Genomic DNA, 17,436 nt, shown 5'->3' with positions numbered 1-17,436 from the left:
GTCATAATATCTTGTCTCATCTATAGACCCCAAATATGTGAAACCTAATTTAAGGACTCTAGTTTTAGGTGCATAGCCAATTTGCTGGATTCATGGATCCAGGATATTTATTCGGGAGAAAGAAGAAAAAAAGTGGGAGCAAAGTGAAGAAAACAAAAGTAATTTCACTTAAACGTACATACATGAAGAAAACATAAAGTTGTCCATTTTTAATCCTGTGATAACTTTAGGTTGGATTATAAACCCCCCTTGATCAATACAGGAAGAAATGAGTGGTGTTCCTTCTCAGAGTGGTCACAGAACAATTCAAGGTGGTGAAGATGAAAATGGCAGTTTTCAGAATCTAGGAATTAGCCGTTCACCAAAACCTCTGCTTCTAACCTTTCTGCTCCATAGCCTCCAGCAACTCCTTCCAGAGGCCGACAACCTCAGCCACACGAGCAGCCACCTTGTTGGAGGCATAGTGATCAGCCTCAATCATTTCCTGGCCAGTTTTCTCCAGCGTATTGAGCAGCCGTTGATTATCTTTCAATTCATTTTTAAAGTCTTCCTGCTTTTTAACCCGGCTCTTCAAGTTCTGAGTATCCTGAGACAAGACCAAAAACAAGGAGGCTGTTAATCTGAAGAATGGGGAGCAGGGATTTTGAGGATAGAGGTTCCTCGTCACTATAAGTACAACTGCATTAAGGAAAGGACACAAGGGAACAGTGGTAGTCCAAGTACTGAGCCAGAGAATGTTAGCAAACTCATGTGGCCGTTCCGTCTATCCACATGGTACACGATAGACTAATCGATTCTTGCATGTATTTCTACAGAGTGTAGATAGTTCCTGAAGATCATTTTGAATAAGGCACCCCATGCAAGTATGAACAATCAGAGAGCTGTCATGAAAGATGACAATTTTTTTCTCATTCCTGTCCTGATACTTGAACCATTCACCCCTTGGCCCCATCTGGAGAAGATCTGTTTACCCTCCGTTCCCTGGAGCTACAGGTCCTCTGAAGAACACTGATTATTGAATCTCACAAAATGGAAGATACAGATAAGATGCTCATAGTTCTATAAAGATACAGAAACAAGAGGATCAGGTATACATTGAAGACCAAATGAAGTCAAGAAAAGTAAATATTTTGAATAGATATTGGCCTAGAAATTAAGAGACTAATTCTAGCCTTGACTGTAAATGTGAATGTTTATGAATATGTATACATGTACATAATAGTTTATATTACATGACACTTACAAGTGAAAGGAATGCATTTTACACAACCCCAAGGTAGAGAAATCTATGGTTCCGAGGTAGCTCAAGAATTCCCCTAGGTCATGTACACCAAGACAGAACAGGGAGAGAATTTAAACCCAGGTTCACCTTCTCCAGAATTCATGCTTCTAATGCTTCTGTTAAACTGCCTTCTAAATAACTGGTTAACTTTGGGCAATTGACTTTCCAATTCAAATGCTTGGTTTCTCATCAATAAAGATAAGGAGCTGTTCCCTTCCAGATACAAAACTGTGTAACTCTATTATGTCAGACCTTGAGGTTACATTTGGGTTCCTAGTAGCTTTCAATAAACGTGAACATCCACCGGGATTGGACACAGAGCGTTCCTATTTTAAGGGTGCCAAGCAGAGTAGCAGAGGGGGTCAAGGGACAAGAAGCAGCCAAATGAAAAAACAGTCCCTCCCTTTCCCCATTAGTTACAGAACTTGAGAAGCTGTGCCAGAGAAGAGGTGGGAGACAGCAGGGCATGGGAGATCCAGAAGTTGGAGTCTTGGCTTCCAGTTGAACACCGTGTCTTGAGAGACTTAGGGTCCTCCTCTGTAAAGGAGGCTTGCCCACTGAACACTACCATCCTTTCCACTCTAAGACCTCTGTCCCCCAAATTCAGCCCTGATGAGTGTGTCCAGGGTCTGAAAACCCTGCTTACCTTGTAGTCTTCATCGTCTGCCAGCTTTTTCTTCTTGTTGATCCAGTTCTTTAGGTCATCTGAGTCCTCATACAGTTTCTGCAGAAGCCACGAATCCTCCAGGAGTTTGCGCCTCCTGGCAGCCCGGGCACGTAGGGCATCCCGCCGGGACAAGAGCTGCAAAAGCCATGACCAGGTGCTAGGTCAGCAAAGCCAAATACGGACACATCAGTTTCACTGTCCGTCTCGGTGCCCATGCCCCGCCACCCCCCCTGGCCCCTTGGCACAGGCGGGCAGACGTGCATCTGCGGCCTTGGACATACGCTATCTCGGAGAGCAGCGATCTTCTCGGAGTCATAATGGTCATTGTCGATCAGCTTGGTGGCATTGCTCTCTAAGGTCTGAAAAACAAAACCAATAAACACTGGAGTGGTTTTTCTCCAGGGGTCCCTGAGTCAGTGGCCAGCGTTTGGCTAACTGTGTCGAGAGGAAGCCTGCAAGTGTGGGAAGAGAACAAGTTTCAGGGTCGGAGATCTGGGTCCTAGTTCTGATTTCTGTCACAAGTTATAATTCAAAAATGCATATCTGACAAATTAATTACCTTTTTTATTCCATAATATTTTAAAAGTCTAGGTTATAGCATATGAATTTTGATATCACTTGAAGGTGAATAGCTGATCTGTTCTTAAATTTTCAGGAGGAAAGACTGTGGATATTGTCAAATCTAGTGGCCAGTGCTTGCTCTCTTTCTCTCTCTCTTTCCCTCTATCTGTTATGTATATTTATATCTACACCTGTATCTCTAGCTATGTGGAAACAAGTATCTGAAATGTTTACTCATATTCATTCATTAATTCCCCAGATTTTTAGAACTCAAAATGGGTTAAGTGATCAGAAATAGGAAAATAATCTAAAATAAATGATAGCTTTGGGGCAGCTGAGTGGCTCAGTCAGTTAAGCGTCCAACTTCAGCTCAGGTCACGATCCCACAGTTTGTGGACTCTGCACTGACAGCTCAGAATCCGCTTGGGATTCTCTCTCTCATCCTCTCTCTCTCTTCCTCTCTCTCTCTCTCTAAGATAAATAAACATTTAAAAATGATCGCATTTTAAAAAGAATAAATTATTTTTGCTTTTACCAATGACAATCAACAGAGTAATCCTATGGATTGATAAGGGACATAGTAATCTCCATATTGACTGAAGACTGATGGACTGGGCTTGAAATTTTATTGTGAGGGTTGTTGCTGCTGGTGATGGTCCTATATGCAGACATGTGTGAGTTAAAAGCCAGCACCAGCCTAGGAGACAACCAAAAACATATGGTACATTGGACCAATAAAATCTTCCTACACTTGTCTGAGCCTTGTTTATATGTTGACCAGTTTCTGGGACGTTGTAAGGTAGGGCTGACAGGAAAACCGTGGTCGCATTAGATGAGAAACACAAAGCTGAGGATATACAGGAAAAGAATAGATGTTACTTAGGCATCTAGATTTTACTAGAGAAAACTAAATGGAGATGCTCTTGGAGAAGATAAAACTAAATAAGTAATACATTATAAGTAAAATGTCTCTCAAACTTCTAAGTAATGATTCTCTATCAGATATGGATCCAATAATAACCATTTACACTGCAGAAAAAATAAGACCGTCATGCAATTCATCAGAAAATGCAAATGGCTAAAAGTCTTTAAAAACTTTCTAAATACGTTTTGTGGAATAAATAATGTGATGACAAAAATGGGTATGATTACTTTTCTGGATGTTTTCTCTTCTAAAAATGGCCCTTGTGTTATGTCTGGCAGTGACAAGTGGTCCTCTCTGAGGATGGGCACGGTCTGATGACCCAAATAAACATGGAGGCCGTGCCCACACCAGGGGCCCACTTCTTACTGTGATCTTCTCCTCCTGGGCGTTAAAGGCTGTCTCAAAGTCATCATGCTTCTGCAGAAGAATATCCACACTGCCCAGGGAGTTCCCCAGGTCCTCGTTTTCCAGGAAGGCCTATAGGAGACAGAGAGACACATCTCACTTCTTCATCACTGCTGAGAACCATGGCCTTTGCAACATCTCTGACATAAGAACTAAGGACAGAAAGGAGGCAGTGGGAGAGCAAGGTGGGATTAACACATGGCGGGATGGCGTTTAGCGACCAACCTCGAACAGCAGGAACTTCAGATCCCTTCCCAATCCTCCGGCACCACTTTACCAACTTTTCTCTAGGTCTGTCCACATAGAATCCTTCCAGCCAATTGAGGCACCATTCTGAAACCCCAACACTGCCTCAGGAGGACCACTCACTTCCTTCAGGAAATCTCTGGTTAACCCTGACTCATCACAACTTTCTATTCCTGACCCCCTAGCAATTTGATATGCAGTTGGCCTTATGGTGAGTTGCAGTGAATGCCCCTCTGCTGGGTATGTTGGTAGTTTTCTAGGCTTCTGTTCATGAGGGAATTGTAAGAGCCTCACGGAAAGGGCCACTCTCTTCTTCTCCTCATGGATTACTCTCCAGGTCCTAGGACAGCCCCCAGCCCTCAGTAGCGGTCATGAGGGTGCCGATGTTAGTCCTGTGGTAAAAGGGCCCTCCTGTTACCTCTTGTCTGCTCATCCAGCTGTCCACCTGCTCACTGTCACGATAGAAGAGGTGCAAGTACAAGCACTGCTCATACTGATGTTGCCGCTGGTCCCACAGCTCCCGCAGGGCGGCCCAGTCGTTGGCCAGTATTGTCATCTTTGGAAAAGGGGAGACAACATGAGCATCCAATCAATGCAAGGCCTTTGGAAGGGCACACAAATGAACAAAATGAACAAGAAGCAGGCTTTTCTCTGAAGACTTCAATGTCTAGGTGAACAACGTAGCATGGAAAATAGGGCAAATGCCATAACAGAGGCACAACAATACCCTTGATACGTAGAAATGAAGAAGAGATGACTTCCGACTGGAAGAAGCAGGGAGTGAAGTGTGGCAGGTATTGTACCAAACAGGGATTTAAGGGGTGGGGGTGGGGAACGGGATCATAGGAGGGCTACCGCAAGAGCATCATTTCTCCAAGTAATTGTTAGATAGTACAGTGCTCCAGAGCCAAGTGCAGTGTCTAAAAATGTGGACATTTAAGGAAGATAAAGTTTATACAGCACTCAAATGAACATTCTGAGAAGTATGCATTCTCTCCTGAAAGCAAATAAACCCCCAAGAAAAGAGAAAGCTGACATTCTCAAACCCATAAGAGCCTTTGTTTCCTGATCACACATCTGCGCAAAGAATTCCAGTTTATCAGCAACGCTGCCGTGTTAATTCCAGCAAAAAGGCAGCAGAGATTTCTCAGAATCCCAGGATAATAGATACATTTGCAAGAATCTAGGTTTCCTTTAGCAGAAAATGGTTAAAAAATAAAAGTTCATCTTTTTAATTTTTCCCATAGAGTCCTGGGTGAATTCAAAATATGGCAGTCTTAACCCCACTCATCCCCCAGCACTGGAGGCTGTGATTGGAATCTAATAAAGTGCAAAGAGCCTGCAAATCTTATTTTAGTTATCAACCCAAGGAGTTCCTGTGACTCTGCGTCTGAAGCAAAATCTCTCAGGGATCAGGGAGTTGAGGTGAGTCCTCGTGATTCAGGAGATGAGGGTCATGGCAAACCTGATTATTCAGTGGGTGGGATTCTGACTGTTTAAAGCTTTCTTGCTATTTAATGTCGATTTGAGAAACCCAGGTATAGGAAAATCAATGCAATTTGAGAGGAGAAGAGAAAGCCAACCATGTGCCAGGCACCTTAGGGAATCCAAAGATGAGTAGGTACGGTCCTCAGAGAATTTATAATCTAGAGGTGAGAGTAGAAAAACAATAAAAAAAGAGCATGTCTGACAAGGCCAAGATGGTGCAGAGGTTTTGAATTAGGTAGAAGGCAGGTTGATGAAATTAGGTAGGTTCAGGAAATAAAGGCTCAGAGGTGAGGAAGCACCCATCGCATCTTGAGAATTTCAAATAACTCAATTTAGCTACAGCAATATGTGAAGGAAGCAGTGTGAAACTTGGGGTCAATATTGAGATGTCAATATGACTTCCACTCTTTTCCTGTTCAGAGATTATCATACTAGTATGAGATTAAGTGAGGCTAACTATGTATCATAATTTCACACCCTGTTAAAGTGGATTACCTTTTCCCGAACTTCATCAGAGGCTTCATGACCAAGGTCCAGCAGATCCCGACCGGTCTCATCAGCAGATTGGAATCGGTCATCATAAGAGTCAATCTCGTGCTAGGGCCACAAGATGAAATGCCTTCAAATGCAGCAAGAAACCTTCTGGGGGGCTTGGCACCTCCCTCTTCCCCCTCCCAGGGAGGCTTTTCTTGTCTACCTTGTGCTGCTCATGCCTGTCCAGTAGAGCCTCCCCGCCAGCCACATCTGTGGGCAGCTCGTCAGCATTGATGAGTGAGGTCTTCTCCTTCATCCAGCCCGAGAGCTCCTCATAGTCAGATAAGAAGCGCCGATACCTGCAGGAAAGATAAGGTAAAGAGCGGGAAAGAGAAACCAGGTAGGTGTAAGTGGACTTGGTGCCTAGAGTTAGGGTCGGAGTGAGCTGAGATGGGCAATGTGCTCTTCACCCTAATCCCCGCTCCCGCCTCCCAACTCCCCTGATGTGTTTCCTGTTCCCTTAGTGGTGAGGACTGTCCTTCACTCCAAGCTGCAGACACCCGGGGATGGGTGTGTCAATGTGTGATGAATCGCAGGGGCATTGCTCGAAGCAACATCCCAACGTCACACCTACCCCAGAAGCACTTGAACTAAAGAACTGCCAATGAGGCCACTGTATCAGCCATGACATATGAATAACAGGAAGCACATGGTAGGAAAGGGGCAGAGCTGGGGCTAGGAGCCCTCGTGTACCTTAGCTCACTCTGGACCCTATTAATAAACACAAAACCACTAAAACAATTACTTAGTTAAACAGTTAAATGCTCACCAGTTAATTTGGGATCATAAAAGTAAGATAAACACCATCTTCTGGGTTTTAATGTCACACTATAAAAATTAACTACCGAAATGATGCCCAGCTTTTCGGCAAGCTAACCCCCATCACATTCAGGATATAATTCTAGATTTATTTTTTACTCCCTTCCACCTGGAAGTTTATTTTGGTGCCTCAGGATTTTGGTGTTTCTTCAGCTGCTTTTCCAGGTCCTTGGGCGACTTGCTAGCCTCCCACACGTGTGCAAGTGAAGGAAGGCACATGGGGTGCCATGAGGGGAAGTGCCATTCTGTCACGTCACACTACAGAGGACTCCTCCAAACAAACAAAGCTTCTTTTGCCTCAACCATTGAGGAGGCAGGAGGGCTGGTTCCCTCATTACGTTGTCTCATCCACTCTTAATTTCTGCTTTTGATGTTATACCCAAACCCTATAGAGATAGAGCAAGAGAGAGGAGGGGTTTCCCACCAATAAGAAGCTTGCAGCTTCGCATATCTTCTGGTCGCCACGGTACGAATGTGCTCCCAGTTGGAGAGCAGATCCTCTTTCATCTGTTGGATCTGAGCTGCATCTGAAGGGTGGGAAAGCATCAGCTTGTCTGCTTTGGCACACAACTCCTTTACCTTTGGGATGAAAAAGAAACCCAGTGGGCAATCCAAGCACTCTGATTTGTCCTGGCAAAGTTTCATGGGAGAGAGCTGACAAAGCAGCCACATGAGCCCTAATAGATTAATACGCTTACATTGATTCTTTTATGTTACTATGTGAATGTACTATAGCAGCATTAGTAATTGACTGACCACGTTTGTTTCTTATTGTGCTTAACACTTCACATGCTTTTGCTTGCTTTAGAGTCTTTTAAAAATGATACTCAGAGGTAGAAACTGTTCATAATCCCCTTTTATATGAAAACCAGGAGCAAGGTTTAGACCCCAGGCTGTCCTTCACACCCTCTATACTGTTTCCATAAATATCATTGTAGAAATAAGACATGTTTGCCCAGGAGAATTTCTGCCACGAATTCCAGCAATGCCAGGCTATTCTGAGCACAATTACCAAGAAGCAGAGCCACTGGGCCTCCTACACTGTTGGTGGAAATGTAAACTAGGAATGTAAACTGGAAAACAGTATGGAGGTTACTCAAAAAATTAACAATAGAACTCCCCTATGAGCCAGCAATAGCACTGCTAGGAATTGACCCAAGGGATACAGGAGTGCTGATGCACAGGGGCACATGGACCCCAATGTTCATAGCGGCACTCTCCACAATAGCCAAAACATGGAAAGAGCCTAAGTGTCCATCAACGGACAAATGGATCAAGAAGATGTGGTTCATCTATACAATGGAATACTATACAGCAATGAGAAAGAATGAAATCTGGCCATTTGTAGCAAAGTGGATGGAACTCGAGGGTGTTATGCTAAGTGAAATAAGTCAGGCAGAAAAGGATAGATACCATATGTTTTCACTCATAAGTGGAACAGGAGAGACTTAACAGAGGACCATGGAGGAGGAAAAGGGGGGGAAAACAGTTAAGAAGAGGGAGGGAGGCAAACCATAAGAGACTCTTAAATATAAAGAACAAACAGAGTGGCTGGAGGGGCGGTGGGTGGGGGAATGGGCTAAATGGGTGATGGGCATTAAGGAGGGCACATGTTGGGTGAGCGCTGGGTGCGACATGTGAGTGACCAGTCAGTGGGTTCTACTCCTAAACCCAATACTATACTGTATGTTAATTAACTTGAATTTTTTAAAAATAACTTTTTTTTAATGTTTTATTTATTTCTAGGAGAGAGAGAGAGAGACAGCGTGAGCAGGGGAGGGTCAGAGAGAGTGTGTTTCATATTCTGAAACAGGCTCCAGGCTCTGAGCTGGCAGTCAGCACAGAGCCCGACGCGGGGCTCAAACCCACGAACCGCGAGATCATGACCTAAGCGAAAGTCAGATGCTTAACCGACTAAGCCACCCAGGCACCCCAAAAATAACTTTTTTAAAAAAAGAAAAAGAGAACCCAAAGGTGGGCCTAATAACATGCCCCAGGGTGTCTCTGAGTTTATTATAGAAGAACAAGAAGAAACAACTTCAATTATTGACTGAGTCCAGGAGAAAAAGAAACAGGGTTCAGCTGCAACTGACAAGTGTGGTTTAATGAGAAAGGAAAGATTCTCTGGGTGCAGGTACAGAGTGAGACTACCTCATTCTTGGAGGTAGATTTTGTTTGTTTGTTTTTAAATCATGAAATTCATTCCCAAAAAGCACACAAGAGTATATAAAACATCTATGTATCTTTAAAGAAAAATAAAGGACATCCAATATCCATGTATAGGTTATGAACAAGAATGAGAAGAAGATGCAGGGCCAAGGAATTTCTCCTTCGTTGAAATAGTGAATTTACTGTGCCCTCTGGAGGCAAGATGGCCACCAAATGCCTCTTCTAGTGCAGGAGGCCAGCCGTTCTTCCAGCAGTGGCTTACCTTGTCCTGCATCACCGCAAGGTTCCTCTCAAGGCCCTTGTGACTGTGAAACAGCGCCTCAGAACTAATGAGGTCTTTGCCATAGTCCTCAGAGGTGAGTTGAGGTTCCTTCTCCTTGATCCACTGGATGGCTTCTGTCACGTCCCTGCCAGACAGCCACATGAGCTCCGACAAAGAAAACGGCAGGAATTCCAGGGCAAACAACACACACAGCCAACACCACGCTGGTTCACTCAGCTAGTAATTACCTTGAATTCCTACTAACTATCAAATAGTAATGCAAAGAGTTCTTGCTTTTAATGGTTTCCACTGACATGTAGAGGCCTGGGCATCTACCTGGTCATTGGGCCTCTGGATATACTTCCCATATCTGGGTCAGCTCTTAATGAGTCTTTCTTCTTCCCAACTCACCCCTCCACTCCCATCCAGTTCCTGATAACGCTTTCCTTGCTTTTGCAGCCTTTCCATTGCTAACTGTGGGCTAGTTGTATTGCTTTGGGCTCCTGTCATCACACACTTGGCTATGGAGTGGGTTGCAGTTGTCTTAACTGTGCTCTCCCTTGCTGCCTTAAAGGCAAGCACATGATTTCCTTTGATTTGAGGTACTGGCCAGTAATTGCTGACCGTAGACAGAGGCTAGCACAGTTATAGATGTGGCGCTGTTGTAGAAATTCCCATAAAATGTGGGCCAAGTTCATACCTTTTGAATCGCTGGAGGTCTGCAGCATTGGCCAATGTTTCCTGTCGCTGCCCAGCCAGGCTGAGAAGACGGTCCCAGGCAGTATTCACATCATCCTGCTTTAGCTTAATCAAAGGAAGTTCAGGATGGCTTTCCTGTGGGAGGAGACCAGTGCTGGCATTAGGCAAAGGTGGGATTATTCCAAAAATCATTTGACATTCTCATTGCACACTAGTCTGTGCTTTGCCAGGCATAGAGAGTGACCATTTAGCCAGATACCAATCTTCACCTTAGCCCTGCGCCCTTGCTTTAACCCGACCCACATTATCAAATCTAAAAGCCAACCCACCAGATACTGTCTCTTTCACTCATAGCACCCTATTAATACAGATTGCCCAGCCGTGGTGTTATTTTCAGAATTCCACCTTGTTGGTGCCTGCTAAGTTTCCCCCACCCCCAAATCCTGAAAAGCAAGGAAGAAAAAGTCCCTTCTGTGAAATATGACTTTATTTTCCAAAACCTTCTACTGTGGTTCTGAACTCCTCTGGGGTCCTGATGCCTTCGAGAAGCTAATGAGAGATTATACAGAATTATACACGCATGTATACACATTTAATTTTGCAAAGAAACTTCATAGATTGTTGCAAACCATCTGAAGCAAGGAGATTTATGAATGCTACATTAAGTTAATAGCATCAGCCTATTTTGACACTTGGCAATTTCGAATAACTCCCATGTGCCTGTCTTTCTGCTCCTCCTGTCCCTGTCTCTTCATAGTTCCATTTCCAATTCTGAAGCTTCTCCAGACAGAATGTCCTACATTCTCCTTCCCAGATGTATGGCCCTTTCTGTTTGGAGCTGTGTGGGTCCTGGTCCAAAAGAGCAAAGGACACGCTGTCTGCTGGGTTGATCCTTCCCATGGGAGGTTAGATAAATTGCCATGCTATTTTGCCATGAAGCCCACCTTTCAAGATGTGAAGTCCATTTCCTCATTCTTTGGATCTGGGTTGGCCTCTGACTTGCCTACCATAGAATGTGCCAGAAATGATATGAGCTCCTGCACTTTTCAGCTTCTGTTCTTACCTTTTGGAACATTGACATGTAAAAAGGCATGCTCTACTGGAAAATGAAAGACCATATGAAGAAAGGCCTCATTATTCTCACCAAGACCACCAGCATGGGAGCAAGGCCATTTTAAACCCTCCACCCCCAACTGAGCCACCAAATAACTGCAGCCACTTAAGAAACCCAGGTGGGATCAGGAACATTGCTTAGCTGAACAGCTGAACCACTGAATCCAGAAGAATAAAGTGGTTGTCGTTTTAAGTTTTGTGTTGGTTTGAGAGAGAGCAGTGAATAGCTTAGAAACTTCCACAACAAGACAAAGGTGGCAGAAAGAGAAAATTTAGAGACTGTTGGAAACATGGCCTGGAAAAAAATTCAGAGGGAAGTTCTTTCCCCACTCTGGTACCCATTCATCCTGAAATCTCAGTTCCGTTAGTATAGAAGGATTGTTACCGTTCCGGAGATGCAGTGAGGATGAAACCATATGGGAAAGCACAACAGACAACACTTCAAGTTTCTAATTTCTTTACATCCACATAAAATTTCCTTTATATACAAATAAAATCAGACTGGCTTCCTAATTTTCTTACACATCCTATGGTTATTTAGCCCCACACTAAATTGTCTACTCAGATATCAAAAACTTATTTAAATATTTTCTTAAGTAAATGAAAGTAAATATACCTCCCTTTCCCTTCCCCCACTCACAAGAATCATGTATAATGACATCATCTATATTACAATAGCCCATCATTATTTTACACTCTTTGCTACTTTATTTGGATTCTTCTTCATGAGGAAAGGGTGCCACGTAAAAGCGAGTGGTTGACTGATTGGTGCTCTGCACAGGATCTACCTGGCTGTGGGTCTAATTCCTCTGTAAACATGCACAGGCACACCCACAAGCATGAACACATATACTCCCCCTCCCACTCACACCTCTACTTGCACAGGCTGGCAAGGGAAGGACCCAGACAGGAGAGGAAGCCGTCTTGGACCTGTTACTACAAGGACACGCAGCCTTGTTCTCTCCCAATGCCCCATGTCCTTGACATCCCACCTACTGATGGCCGGCAGGTTTTGGCTATCAGAAGCTCTTCCCTGCATTGACCCTTTGCTCCCCACCTCACCTCAGCACTCTTGTTGGCATACTGGTTCATCCCATCCACTTTTCTTTGCTGAGTTGCCAGGTCCGTCTGGAACTCCTCAAACTTCTTATGCAGGACCTCTGTGCGCTCCCAGTCCTCACCCAGCTCCACTGAGGTCACGAGAGCCTCCTGTGCACCAGGAAAGTCTGTCAAGCCACCAGCAAATATTTTGGAAGTCCTGCAGTTCAAATGCCCAAAATCATTACCCACACTCCCAGGAAATCTCAAGGAGAGATTGGTGGAACCTGGGAGAGGCCTTGAGGAAAGAGCCAGAAGCAGGAGTGTATGTCTGGAAGGGGCACTCTGGCCCAGGGGACCGCACCCTTTGGGGTAATCCTCCAGAAGGACCAGGGACGATGTTGGCCATGGCTCCCGGAGGCACCCTTTGTACTTCGGAACTTGAGAAATAAATTGGTCCTGCGTCTACTCAATTCAACACACTGAGTGTTCACAAAAGGGCTGCACTAAGCACTTGCTTGGGTGTATCTTCAGTCCTAACTACAGGATCATTCTTTCAGCGTCTAGAAAAATAGCTCCAGGTTCTGATAGGCAGCCCTTAGGGAAGGAGCCGGCAACACTGCCAGCCTGGATCCAGAGTAAGAGCAAAAATTTAGGAGAGGGAGCTAAGAGTCACGGAAAGTAGACGGAGACTGTCCTAGAGCATTTCCCCCACACCGCAATGTCAGCAGTCTCCAGGATGCCCCTAAATCTTCACCAGAATTCCTTCTCTCCGGGAACAAAGTCCAGGAACAGCCGCCCAGACCACTTTATGAATAGCTTGCATTCAGTTGCTATGGGCTGCCTGGGAGGCAGACGGGATTTCCTCTGTGTCCTGCGTGGGTCCTACCTTGTCTCCAATCCACTCCAAGATGTCCGCGCACTCTTGCAGGTACTGCTGCAGCCTCAGGGCCCGAAGCAGCAGGGCGCCCCTCTCCTGGGTCAGCTCCAGCAGCAGGTCCCACAGCTTGCGCAGCTCTACCAGATGGGCCTTTGGGAGCAGATACAAAACCGCTTAGGGGCCGCACCTGCCGCGGGGCAGCCAGGACAGGTGCAGACTCAGAGACCTGTACTCCAGGGGGCCTGGATAAAAATGTCATTCGTTCATGTGTTACTTGCTCAATAAACCTTTAAAGGAGGAAATCGATATACATGGGAGTAGCTGCTCAGCCAAGCCAAATATGATCTACCATAAGAGAAAAAAATGTAAACATGCTTTGAGGTTTTACAGGATGAAATGATTACCAACAACAAGACAGGATGGAATAAAAATTCATGTAAGAGTGCTCATTGAATTGAACCTTGAGGAACAGATAGGATTTAGAAAGGTCCATGATAGGTAGAGGGCATTCTAAGTACCAGCAAAGTCATAGAAGAAATGTAGCATGAACTGTTTGCCAGGGGAGTAAGGGCTACAAGTTTGCTAACTTGTAATGGAAATTAATGGCACCAAAGCATTAAGAGAATTTTTGGACTCTGCAGGTGAAGGCTTTGATGCCAGGATAGATTAGAAGATCATGTATTACATAACTCGTAAAACTAGAGGTATCGTCTATGTCATGTCCTCAAGAATCTTACATTTTTCAACTAGTCCATTGCCTAAGGTAGCACGTGTACCACATTTCTCTTCGAATCCTATAATGGTGCAGTCTTATAGGGTGCGGTGAGCCTGATAGTTGCAAAAATATCTCAAATATTGCTCATATATTGTAATTAATGTAGGGGATCTGTGGCACACAGAGCTGTGAATAATACAAAGATGATTTCACTTTTATACCAATATGTAAGTTTTAAGGTTTTTCTTGTTACAGACTCTTCAATAAGGTTCTTTTCTGATTAAAGTCTGGTTAAAATATGACCTATTTTCTTGATAGTAAAATGGACTAGAATTTATATGCTAAATGTGGAAAGACTAGACCCAATTTTTAAATATGGAAAGTAAATCTGGTTTGACAATTCCAAAACAAAACAAAACAAAAACACTCAATAAGTGAAAGAAAGAAAGAAAGAAAGAAAGAAAGAAAGAAAGAAAGAAAGAAAGAGAGAAAGAGAGAGGAAGGAAGGAAGGAAGGAAGGAAGGAAGGAAGGAAGGAAGGAAGGAAGGAAGGAAGGAAGGGGAAAGAAAGAAAGAAAGAAAGAAAGAAAGAAAGAAAGAAAGAAAGAAAGAAAGAAAGAAAGAAAGAAAGAAAGAAAGAATCCACTCATACAGAAGAGATCCTGAGTTGACTTTATCAACCAAGCATGTTGGAAGAGTGTGCAAATGAAGTCAGAAAAGAATTGATCCATTAGTAATGGATTCCAAAGTGGTGGTGGTCTTCAGTTTTCAGTGTTCAGGGAGGATTTTCTGAAGACAAGGATTTGGGAAGCAGGTGTAGAGAACTACAATAGTAGTCACAGCATGTGGGCTGTGAAGAGAAGGAGGCATCACTGACAGAGATATTTAGGAGAAGATTCAAATGGCAGAGCAACGCTTGTTTGAAGAGTCTAAGGAACAAGGACCCTGCGGTCAGAAAAAAAAATATTAGAAATGACATTTGGGAGGGGATCCTGGGTGGCTCAGTTGGTTGAACATCTGACTCCTAATTTAGGCTCAGGTCATGATCCCAGGATCGTAGGATCAAGCCCTGCATTGGGCTCTAAGCTTAGCATGGAGCCTGCTTGGGTTTCTCTGTCTACCTCTGATCTCCCCCACTCACACCCTCTTTCTGTAAAATTTTTAAAAAGCGGGGGAGATAAAATTAAAAAAAAAAAAAAAACCAGAAATGACATTTGGGAAAGCCAGTTCATCTGGGACATGTGGAACTGGGCTGAAGAAGACTTGATCTTCAGCGAAGTTATCCTGCGGTGGCCAAGGAGGAATGTGATGCTGTCCCAAGATAGCTTTTGTATCATAGCTCTTCTCCCCACCCCAGGGAACAGGAGGACGTCCCCCCATTTTTCCTACACCATCCCAGGACATCCCAGGACTTCCTACCTAGAAGATCAGAGGCAGAACCCCAGTTCCAAGCCAGCCACATTGAGCTTTATACCTGGCATAGTCAGTGAAAACTGATAACATAATCAACAGCTGGACTCATCTCTTCCAGAGCCATATTGTACAGTTACCTTGGTGTCCTCATGGGCAAAATGCCCCTCGGCAAACCGGGTTTCTCTGATTTCTTCCAGTTCAGGAATGACCCTGGATTTTGCTTGCACTTCTGCCTCGAAGGATTCATGCTTCCGATACTTGCCCTGAAGTTTAGAAATCAGAGGACATGGCTAATGAAGCCTGGCATCCCTGGGCCATAAGGGTGTTCTTCTGTTCCTTTTCTTACTTTTGGGCAGAACTCCTTGCTTCACAACCTAGATTAAGTGGTAACCCATGACCAGGGCTGGAGGAGTCACATCCTACAAGAAATGGTCACCCCAGGCCCACCCAGGCTCAAAGTCAAGGGCCATAGAGAAATGTTTTGTTCCTGTTCCCATTGCCTTTGGGGAGTTTCCAGTAAATACTTTGCTATTTTTAAGTCTCCACTGCCATTGGTGGAAATGAAAAGATGCCCCATATTTGTTCCTCTTCAGAAAAGAGGAAGTAAGTGCTATGGAAAGTTGAATGCAATGAAGAAGATGATTATTACAATAATAGCTTTTTTTTAAATTGAGAGATTTTTGCTTATTAGACTATGTTCTTATTTTCATATATAAGTGGATACACTTAATATATGTCACTTTGTTTTTGATCCAGTGCTTGCTCTCAAGCATCAAGTACCCCTTTTAGGCAAGTTACTCTTTCCCCTGGTCATGACTGTCACATGCTATTATACAAGGAGGAGAGGAGCTTCCACCAAAGCTGTCCTCCTGACACCTGTCCTGTGGACTTATCAAGGACACGAATGGCCCCTTAGGAGAAACCCAGGGAAAAGTCCATTTAACTCCTATCCTTCTGAGCAGAGTGAAGGGCAACTGACTCAGAAGCACTGATGTTTCTTTACCTCAAAATATTAAAATTACATAATGCGTCAAAAATTCTTTGAACTCTCAGTCACTGTTTTGCTCGTGGCTTAATTTCAGACTAAGAATACATTCATAGAGGGGTGCCTGGGTGGCTCAGCAGTTAAGTGTCTGACTGTTGGTTTTGGATCAGGTCATGATCTCATGGCTTGTGAGTTCGAGGCCTCCATTGGGCTCGGCACTGTCAGTGCAGAGCCTGCTTGGGATTCTCTCTCTCTCCCTCTCTGCCACCCCCCTCTGTTTCTATCTCAAAAATAAATAAATAAATGTAAAAAAAAAAAAGAATCCATTCATAGAGTGAGTTTCCTTTGTAAACAAGGCACTGAGGCTTAAGAAGTTGAAGACACAGGCAACTTAGAAGCAGAATTATGGTCCCTAATAGGCAGTCTGATCTTTCTCTCACATTATCTCCTTACAGTTAACTAACTATGCACTTATATTACAAGAATGTTACCCTCCCTGGAGATCTCAGAGTCTGCTCTGGGAAAGTCAAGTGAACTGAGTACCTGGATGTTAGTAGGGTCTTCATAGCTCTTATCATCTGCAGTCTTGAGTTTCTCCAAGATCCACTTCTCCAGGTCATCTGCATCCCGTCTGAAAACCTGGTAGTGATAGGATTCTTCGAGCTTCTGACCTCTTTCCGCAACCATCTCCTTGAACCTCTGGTACCGAGTCAGCACCTCCTGACGTCTCTCCTGGATTGCCTCTGCTGTTTCCAGCACTTTTGGGCCACTACTCTCCATGGCCTGAAAGTTAAAAATCTTCTCTTACTGGTTCTTAAATCTCTATGATGTCCCTATTATATGTCCCAAGGCCTTTACTCATGTCAGACTTACATCCGGAATTCTTGAAGCCTGTAAAAGCCTGGTGTTACTAGGGGTCTAGCGTATGTAGCTACCCTTTCAACTAATAATTCCTTAACATTCAGAACATCCTTCCACCTTTTCACATAAATGTGTGCCAACATTTATTACATTCTGTAAATAGAATGAATTTGGGTTACTGATGGAAGACAAGTTTACGTTACCTAAAATCATGTATTTCAGACACATAAAAAAAATATATAATTTTCTTTTCAAAGGCTAAAAAATGTTGACATAGACTGATCATTCTGAATTTATTTCATGAACAAACATGGCTTGTAGTAAACTTGATGAATGGCATACACAAACATTTGGAGAATTTTTTCACATAAGATA

The 17,436-nt window shown here is 43.9% G+C and overlaps 1 protein-coding gene across 1 annotated transcript in view; it reads right to left on the bottom strand.

Annotated features, from left to right (window-relative positions):
• The window catches only part of SPTA1 (spectrin alpha, erythrocytic 1), a 63,975-nt gene extending 46,995 nt beyond the window's left edge, over positions 1-16,980 (bottom strand). The window contains 15 exon segments of the mRNA XM_039246427.1: positions 382-586; positions 1,929-2,084; positions 2,231-2,308; positions 3,802-3,912; positions 4,505-4,642; positions 6,070-6,171; positions 6,272-6,407; positions 7,352-7,506; positions 9,359-9,503; positions 10,059-10,192; positions 12,233-12,428; positions 12,573-12,673; positions 13,098-13,238; positions 15,353-15,478; positions 16,744-16,980. Coding sequence (XP_039102358.1) covers positions 382-586; positions 1,929-2,084; positions 2,231-2,308; positions 3,802-3,912; positions 4,505-4,642; positions 6,070-6,171; positions 6,272-6,407; positions 7,352-7,506; positions 9,359-9,503; positions 10,059-10,192; positions 12,233-12,428; positions 12,573-12,673; positions 13,098-13,238; positions 15,353-15,478; positions 16,744-16,980 — 2,161 coding nt within the window.
• Positions 16,981-17,436: the final 456 nt, after the last annotated feature.

Source organism: Hyaena hyaena, unplaced genomic scaffold (genome assembly GCF_003009895.1).
Source record: "Hyaena hyaena isolate Hyena2069 unplaced genomic scaffold, ASM300989v1 scaffold_281, whole genome shotgun sequence".
Lineage (NCBI taxonomy): Eukaryota > Metazoa > Chordata > Mammalia > Carnivora > Hyaenidae > Hyaena > Hyaena hyaena.
The sequence above is the reverse complement of the archived record's forward strand: the minus strand, read 5'-3'. Positions and strand labels throughout refer to the sequence as shown.